This window comes from Gnatocerus cornutus, chromosome 6 (assembly GCF_029298725.1).
Source record: "Gnatocerus cornutus isolate USDA-ARS CGAHR chromosome 6, icGnaCorn1.1, whole genome shotgun sequence".
Taxonomy (NCBI): domain Eukaryota; kingdom Metazoa; phylum Arthropoda; class Insecta; order Coleoptera; family Tenebrionidae; genus Gnatocerus; species Gnatocerus cornutus.
In genome coordinates this window covers 12,842,426-12,855,186 of record NC_142238.1, presented here as the reverse complement: position 1 = coordinate 12,855,186, position 12,761 = coordinate 12,842,426, and the positions used below count along the sequence as shown (strand labels likewise).

The following is a 12,761-nucleotide window of genomic DNA, read 5'->3' as shown; positions in this document are numbered from 1 at the left end:
TGGGAAACCCGACTAGTAAACTAACAAGTTATGACACGACCGTGCAAAGTGCAATAAAAGATACCTTGCGGCCAGAATTTATTTTTAAAATTTTGCTCATTTTATTGGTCCTGCAACATGCAAGGAATGTAAAGTTTATAAAATTCAGCTTGTAACGCAGTGTAATGTTAAGACATGAAAGTTTTAATGCTGTAGTGGAGTGAGCTTATGAAATATTAAAGTAATTAAACTTTGGTTGTGCATACTTGATATCCTGGCAATTTAGAATTTATGATATGCATAATCTAATCCTATTAAAATCATTTCTATGTAAAACTTAATGACAAGTTGCTTTATTTGAGTGCTTTAAGCACGCAACCGCAGCATCATTTCCCCACTCTTAAACCATCTCGTAACGCAAAAGCTCTGAAAGCTCACCGAATGCTATCAGTACACCGACGGAAACTTTGTATGCCGGAAGCTGGCGCTTTTCTGCAAAGTTTACGTGTCTAATTACGCAACCCAATTTTCCTCTAGAAATTTTAAAAGAAGAATTAAATTTAATAGGGACACGAAGTGTTTCACGATGTAATTTTCGTAATTTTGCGTTTTTATGAACTTTTCATCGAGTTTTGTTACGTTGCTCTAGATCAAAGAGATGTTATTATAAATTATAATTAAAGTGCTCCCCGGATCGAGAAATGTTTCCCAGTATAAATCCTACGGTTACAAATGAATGTGTGGGAGTTTCTAGTGTGAGGACAATGAACAATGTTCCTATCAGAGACACAGCTAATCGGTACTCGAGCTTTTTCAACTGTTTCCTACCTTTCACGAGATTTTGGGGAGTTTTTACTGCTGTGGGTAAGTGAGAAATTGGATACTATTGATAGCATCCCTTTTCTTCTAGTTCCTTTGTCTAACTACTTGAAAATGCCATTGCAGGGGCTTTTGTTTTGGAAAATGCAACCTAACGTAATTTTCTTTTGATTTATGGATACAACGACTTGCTAAGACGAATGAATCTTGTCTTGTTTCTCTGGATATTTATCATTTCGGATAATATCTACTGTTTTATTTCGGTTCCAAGTTTGTTGTAAATGATATTTCTCCGTAACGTACCTAATTGCATAAATCTTGAAAGGTTTCTCTCATTTAACTTCGTTTGGAACGGAACAACAAAATAATGACTAATTAATACTGTTATCTTAACTATCTTTCCATTCTCCCAAAGAGCGGGATTTAATTGTATAAGCTCTAAATTCGACGATTGTTTTATTCACGGATTATTAATGAACACAAATGAAAATACCGATCGCTCCAACTGGCAAATTACAGATTTATATTTACAGGTCGCAAATTATAGATTTGGCTATCGAACCAGAAAACATTTAATTAAACCTGAATTCCAGGCATTTCTATCAACGAATTTATTGCCGAAAATAAAACATCCTGCTTCACATTGAATTCAGTGTCGAATGTTCATTACGAATTCAATTTTGGACGGACGTTTATATGTAAAGTTATCAGTGAAGCTGGATTATATGCATCAAAAATTTAAGAAGATATGCGCATTTATATGCAATGAAATTGGGCGGAATATGCATACGAATGTTTATACAAAACACAAGATACTCCAACACCTGCCGATTGCTTTTGCTGGAGGAGGGAAAAAACTTATTAAACTCTGTTTAAATTTGATTATGCTGGCGAGGAAACTTCGAATGTTGTGAGAACTCGCCATGATTTTTGCAAGGGACAAAAAAAAATCTGAATTTCCGTTCCAATCCAGTTATGTAAGGGAGGAACTAAAATTTAACTAAAAAGCAGATTTTGTCTTTCGTTTTATATCACTGTAGAGTCAATTTTCCGGTGGCAGCGAGGCGAGACATAAAAAGCTTTATTTGTTTACGCTCGACGGTAATTCACTTAATAGATTACTTTTTTAATTAATGTCAAGGGACAAGGTTTTACATGATACGTTTATCCCAACATTTCAATCAAAAATTTCCCTTTTTTCCCTGAAATAAAGCAATTTTTTTAACTCTATTGATTGCGGCGAGGTCTGACTCAGATTTATGACGTTGAGCATCAAAGCTCTCAGATGAATGCGAAAAATTACTCCTCGAGAAATCCACATTCAATTATGCCATTCTTGTAAACGAAACCTTTCAAGTAATTGGGTAAAAAGTCGGGCAAACATCTGCATGCTGTTTGTAATCCTCGGAAAGCCTAGACTGAGACTCTTAAGTACAAAACTTTTACTTTAACGTCTTTTTAATACGAGGGGGTTTAACTTGACCTCACTATTTTTCTCGGGTCGTTTCCAAGACGTTATATTACCTTATTAAACAATACGGGCTTCGAAGCGGCAAACGGTGCTTCGAAATATGTTTCGAATTGAACAAAACCATAAATTAGACCACAATGTAAACGGCAAGGATTTATTACGGTACAATTCCTCACCGGGCTAAGGTTACGCTCGACAAACATGTTTGAATTGTTTAAACTTTAAAGTGAATTCAGTATTTAGTAAGCGGAATTCACAAACTTAGTGTTCGACCAGCCGGTCAGGATTTTTACACAAAAAAATGTAATATTTTACGTGTGTAGTTTTAAATGTCAGATGCAGCAAAAACAATTTATTCCACAATAGAAGTTTTGCACAAAGCCAATTAATTATCGGGTTTTATTATGAATGAAAATATTTTAAACTGATTAAAGGTTTTATCAATATAGGCTCTGTTGTTTAATTTGTTTCCATTTCGAGACATTTTTCAGTAGCCACTGTTATTGACCAGTTTAATTCAAATTTATGTTTGGTGCCGCGTCGTTTGATTTATATTGCGTTTTTGTGATAACAAAAAGGTTACAACTAAAATTTGAACTTATATTCTATGAATATCATATTACTAATTTAACCTTTTGTTGAAATTAGATCAGCATAAAAAAATTCATTAATACAAACACCTGAAAGAACGTATCAAATTTCTAAATAAATGTACTGGGTTGTTTGTACAAATTACAAAATAATTCGTTTTTACTGTAAATTTTACAAACCGTTGTTGCACATTTTAATTAATTTTTCCTTTTAATCTGAGCTTGAATTTAGTTAACACATCGCTTAGTGTAGGGCTAGAGCTTTTAAACTGCAATTTTTCAACCAACATATTAACACATTCCTGCTCCGGCGCATTCACCAAATGTGATACTAACAAAGTTGAACCGTTTCTTAATCCCCATTTATTACAGTAATAAAAAAAATACTCAGAGAACTCTTATTAAATCGTTCTTTTAAGACAACACTGCAATTTTTTAAAAAGAATTCCCATGTTTTACTTGTTAAAAATTTTACGAGTGAGTCATAAACTAGCGAAATTTGAGAAAATATCGGAGTTTTGTAGTGCGGCATTTTCGTTTTTATTTGATTAAAAGCGCCATAAAAGAACATGCTTGAAGAACTTCGACATTAAGGAGAAATTTTAGCCAAAGTTTGATCAAAAAAAATAATTCCCAGTGTTTGTTGTTAATAAAACAAAGTGTTTGTTTTACGAAACAACTCGGAGGCATGATCGCAGTATTATGTAGCGAAAAGTCATGGATTATTTGGCTGAGAGGAGACACGACAATTTCGTTTTGATAGGCTCTTCGGGAAAGCAATTTGAGCACATGTCTGAACGGAAAATTGAAAAAAATTCGCGGATAAGAACTACTTATTCCTTTTAAATTGTGACAGTGAGTTGTGAGAATCAATTTGCTGGCGATATAAAAACAACGCATTTCAGCGAAAATGAGTGTTAAAAATTTAGAATAATAGTTAGGGCGATGAGGGTGTTCAGCTAAGTGAGCTAAGAGGACGTTTGTCAGCATGAAATATACCGTTTTAGTTAGACTACACTTAAAATTTGTTCTCCCGGGATCCAACGGTTTTGTCAAAGCGTACTCTACTTCCATGTTTTCATTAGCACATTCGCAATAACATTTATCTTAAAGTTGAGGCCGGGAACGGCGACACATAATTTATTAACGCATGAATCGACTGAATTTAACAAACATATAAATGTTTAAAGCAACAAGAATGTAGGCAATAATAACACTAGCAGCTAAAAAGCCGTTGCTTGGGAAAAACTTATGCCAATATTGCAACTTACGGTGATCATGTTCAAAGTTCTAAAGCAATTTAATTTGGTTGAGTTCTACACTATTGCGTTTTCACTACTATTTCGAGTTAGTTTTGTTTATTTATTCGTCGTGAAATATCAATATCAGAAATTAGGTAAATATTTAGTAGGTATGCAAATGGTTTTATTGAGTGTGGGAAGAGCGAACTGTAGTCGCTTTTGTGTGATAATTGAACTGTGGTAAAAGTGTTGCAAACGCATTTCGCCGACAATTTACTAAACAGAAAAATGGGGATATAAACCCGGCGCATCCACCATTTTTCCACAAGAAGAATCTCATTACTTAACATGTGGAAATTTCAAATTGAACTTAAAATTATGTGATCAATCTTGACCCGAAGCGTCCACCAGATCTCGGGATTCCTTTAGCAATAATTAATACAAACACCCAGTTAAATATCCACTTCATTATTAACATTCATTCCTCTTCAATTATTCAGAACTAAATTTTCCACAAACAAATTTGATGTAATCCTCGTCTCTTTCACTTAACTTTGCTCACATTTATTAGATAAGTCGAGTTTAATCTTTTAGTCATTTCATTACACTTGTACTTAGATGATTACAGGTGTTACAAGGTATTTACTGCAATTTCACAAGGTGGAAACTGGTCTTAAAAGATGCAATCTTTCTTGCAGTTTGTGTTTTTATTACTAATGTTCTTCGTGGAACGGAATTTTAATTTCTGCTAAAGTGTTTAATTGCTGACTACAAAAAACCAAGACCCTGAAGTTTATTTAACTGAGCAATGGGAGTTTTATTGGAGACTGTTAACGACGCAGCGGAAATTTATGAAGGTGGACTTAACAGACATTCAATTTAATACCCTCACTGTTTATATGTAATATCACGTTTGAAATTAAGTAATTAACAGGCAAACAAAATAGTTTGCTTAAGGTTTTAATGACTTAGTTCAAGTAGAAAAACGAATTATAATGCAATTTCGATTCTCTTACAATTGGAGCTTCCTAATTACTACGTTAATTATTGCCACATACATACATCTATTGTCAGAACTCAATAGCTATTCATCATACAAAGCAAATTGTTAATGGAGCAACCTGCACAGAGGTAATTGCATTTGTTGCATTATGGCGTACAAAGGTTTCAGAGGTACGTAATAATTTAAAACTAAACTAAATTATTAAAAAGTGTCACTGTGGTCTTGCTAAGTCTTTACAGTAAAAGCTTTCTTTGAACTTTGTTATAAATCAAGTTTAAAATAAAACCTGGTATAAAGTTGCCTCGAGATCCATTAACACCTCTATAAATATGATAAAGAAAGATTTAGGTAGTGTGGAAATATGGCTGGAGAAAAATCCATGTACTCCGTTAGTATTCATGTCACAGTATTTTCTCATGAATATACGGTTTTTTTTGAGGCTTTAAGTTCGCTTCAAGTACTTGCCAATTCTAATTTTTTGGTGTAATGTCAGTTTTAAAGTTTGACAAGGGCGAAGACCTCGGCCGCGGAGATTATTGGAGGAATTGAGCGCGTGTAGAAGTTTAAATTAGTAGACTGATAGAAGTTTTAATACGGAAAAACAAGCAGAAGAAAAACTTGGGCGATAATAAATGGGTAAAAAGTTGCTCCCATGTAAATTGTGGCCTTAACCATCGAGCTCAACTTTTCACATAAATCTTTTCAAATCCTCAGGAATTCGTGATTTACACGAACAGAGACAATGTCACATGTAACAAAAGAGATTTTCCAATTAAACGATCCCACAGTGGAACACAGAAATTTTGAATTAGAAACTTTAAATTGAGTTGATCAACTCGTGTAATTTTATTATTTCACTATGAGGAAAGCTCTTAACTTTGATTAAGTTTAGTTCAGTGTCAGAACTTGTCTCGGCCTATCCATTTCACATTTAAGGGGTAGTAAAACGATTAGTAAATATACAGCCACTTGAAAGTTTTAACTCTGTTTCCTCGACATTCTTAAGACCTTTGTCTCCACTTTATTAAATTTAACTATACGTTTTTGTGATGGTGGAATTGTTCCAAGCTTACACAAATTTTCGTTTACGTTTTGCATTATTTTGGAATTTTGTCACAGATCTCGGTGATAAGAGTAAATTTAGCTAGCTTTGCAAGATTAGGACATACTGATAATCAGTTGTAATTCCCTGGAAAGAGCTCTAAAACCATCTTTTACATAATCCTTCTATTCTGCTTTAACAGGGTTCAACTTCAAAATTATTGCTGCAATGTTTGCAAACTATCAAGGGTGAAAAACGTACAACACGATAAAGCATTAAAACGAAAGCGCACTAGGATTATCTGCGGACTTAACAGAGAAATGTTCCGAAATATGAAATTAAATGATAACGAGGGTTTGTTATGATTTCACAAATTGAGTTGAAACATCCAATGCATAATGATCACCCCAAAGTTTTCAATTACAAATTTTAACAAATTTAATGAAGAGGTAGGTGTTCATGGCACTGCCAAGGAATTCATTAAAAAGTTTTAAGCTTCCAGAACGTTGTTTAAATCATCATTCTATGTTTCTTCAGTAATTGTACCTGGTAATAATGAGCAATAATGGAAACCAAAATCAAAATACCTAAAACTGCTCGAACAAAACAAAGTTCAAGAATAAATTAATAATCACGTTGATATAAATCAAGTAAAAGTGCACAAAACCTGCAAAGGTCAAGTCAAAGCCATTAATCATTGAAGGAAGCCGTTAAATTACCTCAAATTTATTTGAGGTAGCCAGATGTTCCTCGCGTCGGTGCACCAATAAAATAAATTTCTTCGTTCAATTGAACAATTGACTTTTTGATCGTGTATCAGCACGAATCGAATAGAATCGTACTTGTTTGAAAACGATTGAGTGAGCAAAATTTCATTTGTACTTTTGTAAATCCCCTGTTCTAATAACGTGGGAAAAGGAATGATAGATGTGAGGATTGATAAGGAGAAAAACGTAAGACGAAGAACGCCAGCTAGAAAATATGAGAGTGGACGTCACTCGTCCGGAATGAAGTGGTCCCTGAGGACGCCGCGACGCCAACTCCAACGTCTCATCAGTTTTTGCAGTCAGTCCGCAGAGATCAAGGTAAAATAACTTGCCTTTCTTGTTGAACTAAAAACGATTAAGATTTCGAGCTTTGGGTAATTTGGTCGTTGTAAATTCTAGGGTAGTCAGATTAATGTGACGGCCCTGCAGAATTTAGAATGGTAAATTTCAAATTAGGATAAAGTGTGAGTTTACATATTATTACTTAGAACTTGCGAGGAATGGCTAAGTTCGTGTTGGTTTATTTTAGACAACTGGTATCACTGGTATTGTAATGGTACGACTTTGCGATAGCGAACGGAATTTTTTCGGACATCATTTTGTTGAAACTGTACATTTTGTCACCGCGACAAGTGTTGCAGCTAACATGTGTTTCCCATCTGGAGACGCTGTCCGAACCTTTTTGTTTTGGCCTGCATTCCTCTTGTCCCTTCCGGGAGCAGGTAGAACTGGAAGACGCTCTTTGCGTCCAGCCAGATGTGGTAACTTTCCATTCAATCGCGCTTCGATGACGCGTTAATTGAAATGAGCAAATTAAATGATTTAAGTTTTCAAAGACATGTAAAGCAATTGGAGTCGTAGAAGAACTACTTGCACGTAGAGCGTAGCATGATCTTCTCTTCTTTCGGATTAGCGGTTAATTAATTAAATTAATTAGTTAATCGTTTGTTCTAGTAGTTCTAATAGTGCTTGCATTGAAACCAGTAGGAAAACAGCATGGAAACAAAAGAGTACTAAGCGTGACATAAATTGCATCAGCGTAGTGCGATTACTAATTAATTAATTAGTAATTAATTCTCGTCGAATGCTTCGAAAGCTCCATTGCTGCAGGATGTATCTTTCTTACAGGTTCGCGACAAATTGTTTCGTTTGGTACGACCGTACCTCAATTGATGTAACAAAATTAATTGTAATTAATTTAATTAGATAAGCAGGGAGATCTGAGTTGAAATGTTAATTCAAAACCACAGATTGATCGTGTTGCCATTGTGGTACTCGGAGAAGATTTAATTAAGTTTAACTTTTTTTTTTTTGTAATTTTTGAGCATTGGTCGATCGTCGTCAATCAATCAAAAATCAATCGAACAATTTGAAAGAGACACCAACAAAACATAAGTAAATTCGGGAGAACTTGAACAGCCAATAGGAAACAGCGTCCCCTTTGGAAGGGTAGTGCTGATTGGTCGAAAGATAGCGTCGGGTACGACCGAGCTTTTAAAAGGGCTGCAACTGCAAATTTGGGGGATTCGGTTTTTCTATTTCGGGTCATAGGATTCTTGTGGGAGACTAATTTCGGCATTTCGATTCGATTCTAAGTTCTACAGGAGACGAATTCGATTCTGTTTTCTAATTCGGACTGGTCATTCGATTCTTATACACGAGTCGATACATTCGATTTGTAATTGTGAAGTGTTTGTGCAATTTGCCACGTAAGTTTGATCACACTTCCTTACTCTGATTTTTGTTTATAAATTTATCGCGCGGATGAGATTTTGCCTGATTTGGGGTCTCCCATTCAAAGCGATGACGAAATGAAATAATCAGTTAGGGTGAAGCCAACGCGAATATAATTCGTTAGATAGGGTGAAGCCTTCGAAACAATAAGCCAATAGATTTGCTAAAACCTCGAAGCGATCATAAACCTATAGTTAGGGTGAAGCCTTCGGGAAATTTAAAATAAATTAGCTAGGGCGAAGCCTACGCGAAAGATTAAGTCAATTAGGGTGAAGCCTTCGGGAAATTCATTAGCTAGGAGAACCATGCATCATCTTATGAGTACCGCCAGCTCGAGATGATGACGCCACGAATATTCGGCGCCATTTTGTACTTGCAGTGTGATGTTCTAATTCTCGTTAATTAATTCATAGATTAATTAACACAATCATTTTAAGTTCACAATTTTCGTGCAGTCGTCAGAACTATGAGTTCTTTTTTTTTTTTTACAATCAAAATTTATTCTGAGACTAATTTTTCTTGTCTCATTTTCATTGATTCCCTCCATTTTATGCTTCTTCTGAGTGCGAGGCGATCAATAATAGATGATCAGATTCTATTCCTAGCGTTCACAAGAATTTCGATTCTAGCTCTTTTCTAACAACGCATCTGACGCTATGAATATTTTGATTTGTCAAACAATCGTACGCTAAGGCGTTTGGCTTGAGCTTGCTCGTCAATTTTACTCGATTCTATTGACTTCTGACCAACTACAATAGAGAGAATTAATCGATTACCATGTACTTCCAATCAAAGACAATTTTTCCTAGAACTTGTCACCAAGGTGCAATTCTAGATGCATTAATTGAGACCGGACTAATCAGCGCTGCTTAGCAAGTCCGATCGTCTCCATGTTAAAACGCATTCATAGTCAAAATATTTGACTGCAACTTTATTTTGTGCATTTTGATCCTGAATCAAACAACACCTAAACCTAATGGCACTAAAAGGTTCTGCACAGTTGTGAGCGTACAGGTCCGAGCCTCTGATTGCCGCCTTACGTATCTTCTGGCCAACCGTTTACTCTTTAGCCGCCTCTGATTGCCGCCACTGGCCGCCTCAGACTGCCGCTACTGGCCGCCGCTTATTGCCGCCGCCACACCGTGTCGCTTTGCCAGGCGAAAAACTCAACATCCAAATAATCAGTACCTTAATGTTACGCGAAAGCTGTAACTCCTTTGCACATCCACAAAATGCGAAACTTTCCAAAACTCTATTGTAGTACAATTTCAAGTTTAACCAAATTTGATTCTAATTAATCATCAAGTTCAAGTGTCTTTCTGACACGGCTATTTTCCACGACTGTACACGTGATTAATTCAATTTAATCTAATTTTGACTTCGAAGTCCGATTCTGTTTGAGTCTCATGCAAATCCATTTGCAGATTTAATTCCATTCGAGACCAAACCAAATTCTATTTTTTTTAAGTTTTAATTCAACTTCATAGACTTTGAGGATTGAACATTGCAAGTCACACGATGCTCTGATATTCCAAAGAAGGCGATTGCGAGTGAAAACGCACGCGCAGAACGAGAAAAAAATGCTAAATGAGTAATAATACAAAACTCTTAAGTTCCTAGCCGTTCTAAATTTCTAAGAATTGCGACAGAGTGGTGTCTCCGACAAAGCGTTTGATTAGAAACAGTTCAAATAATTGACGGCCAAAACTCAAATCATTTTGATTTGATTTTGTTAATAAACAATAATTGAAAGAATTTCTTTGTGTTTCATTTGTCTTGTAAACTGCGGCCTCACTGAATTTGGGGTTACACAACATAAATGATTTAGAATTTGATTCTAAATATTTCTTTTCTTTCTTTCTGAGCAAAAACACAACGTACATTTGGGTCCATTCCAACCAACATTTAAACCATCATCGTTTACCATAACCACCAACATCATCGTCCAAGGAGAGCATTTCAAAACGCTTTCATTTGGTGCCGTGACCAGGATTCGAAAGGGTCACAAGTTAAGGCATCATCCCACCATCTTGAGAACATCAAAAACTTCAAGGACGGCAACTTCAAAACGATTACATTGGTGCCGTGACCAGGATTCGAAAGGGTCACAAGTTAAGGCATCATCCCACCATTTTGAGAACATCAAAAACTTCAAGGACGGCAACTTTAAAACGCTTACATTGGTGCCGTGACCAGGATTTCAAAGGGTCACAAGTTGGGGCATCAATGGATCAAGAACAGTATCATCGATTGCTTACAGTATATTGTTATCTAGATAATCATGGCTTGGAATGAAGGAATTAGATCTGATTGCAGCTGAACCGTATTGATGAATCTACCATGTATTTACGTTTAATATTACTATCTGTTTACTCGCCCAAACGGAAACTACTAGCTGTACATGCTTGGTTTACACAACGGCTGGGATTTGCAGGGAATATCAATTTCAAGTTTGTTAGCGATGGTATATGGACGGCAACATCACTAATGGAATTATTATTTTCCTGGGAACAAAGCCGCACTTCGTAACTTTTTCACATTACCTCTGTAATATTTCCTAAATATCATCTTTACATTTCGTGCACGCCACTTCTAGCTTCCAGCAAAAGTAGCAACATGAAAGAAACTTAAATTAAACAATCTCTGTGGTTCAAAAACTCACATAAACCAAATTCTGATTAAGTTTGCTCACTTTTGCTCCTCGACGAGCTTAATAAATGCCCAAAATTTCCAAGTAAAATTAATATCACGAAGTTCAGCTCGGATTTCCAGCTATTTTTATATCTATTGTAAGTACTTCTCCACCAACCTCGCTCCTTTTTATTAATTCCCAAGAAAAAAGAATATGAATATCGATCCTAATTTGAATATGTAATAACGAAAACGAAAAAAGGTTAAAGAAATGAGAGTGCAAAAGACTGACAAGAGGGTGATTTCAAGCGAGGTCGGCAAGAAATGTGCCGTTTCACAACGATGAGACGGAAGAATTACGGTCACTTTTCAAAGGCTCTGACAGACTGAGACAGATGTAATAGTTCGTAAAAATTGCTCGATAAGTAATGAAGTATAGAAATATGTGGTTGGAACTCGCACAATAAATGTCAGGTTTCGGGGATATGAACGAAGGTGGATAAAGTGGGGTAATAAAAAGAGGAGAAATGAGGACAAGGATAGATTTTAGTTGTTTAGGCTTAATATGTATTTGGGTTAAGTCCTGACGAGTCGACACTGATGCATTTCGTATTGCCATTAGCATAAGATATCCATCACGCTGCTAGTTTGCAGTCAATTTCGGGTCAATACATGCTCAATTTATAAGGAAATAAAATGTTTGAGAGTCATTTAGTGCACCGTCAGCGGAGGCAACTTGAGATGATTTTTGAGGTCTTCTAACTTAGCAAATTAAAAAAAATATGAAAGCTTGAAACTTTGATGATTTAAACGACATAACAATGAAATTTGGGGAGATTACTAATTTAAAGTTGCTTATTAATTATAACAAATTTCAAAATTTCAGAGCAGAAATCACTGGCTTTAGAAATTTTTATTTTTTTATTAAACCAAAAATGGTAGAAAATTGTTATTAAGGGTTGTAACTTTGGTAAGCTTTGATAATTTTAAAGTCACAGTAATCAAATTTTGAAGATTGGTAACTTGGATGTGCCTATTAACTGTGCCAAATTTCAAAATTATTGATAAAACAAAACAGATTTTGGAATTTTATATTCTTTCGATAAACTAAAAATTTCTCAATTTTTTTTATTTACGTCTGTAACTTTGCCAATTTGCACACTACAACAATGAAATTTGGAATTTTTTTGAATAAACTAAAAAAAAAAAAAATATAAATAAAATAAAAGTAATTTTTTTATTTGCTACTTCCATCAAGACCCTTTTCTGAAGAATCCGTATATTTGCGACTTCCGGGCTTTCTTCTGTACCACCGCTGACGGTACGGGCTTTCGTAATTCCCTTCAGTACAACAAATCTTCATCTTTCTTCCCATAAAACTACAAAATACGAAAAACAAAATATTTCAGTCGCTACATTTCCGAAATTATTGAACCAGCCTACTTTCGGACTTTTCCATTTCCCGATTTTTTAATGCTCTTTCA

The 12,761-nt window shown here is 35.2% G+C and overlaps 1 protein-coding gene across 2 annotated transcripts in view; it reads left to right on the top strand.

Moving 5' to 3' along the window:
• The first annotated feature begins 431 nt into the window (after window positions 1-431).
• The window catches only part of LOC148173092 (uncharacterized), a 52,197-nt gene continuing 39,867 nt past the window's right edge, over window positions 432-12,761 (top strand). For both annotated transcript variants that reach the window (XM_088039168.1, XM_088039167.1), the window contains exon 1: window positions 432-843. In XM_088039168.1, coding sequence (XP_087895294.1) covers window positions 681-843 — 163 coding nt within the window. In that variant the 5' untranslated portion in view covers window positions 432-680. The remainder of the gene's footprint in view (window positions 844-12,761) is intronic.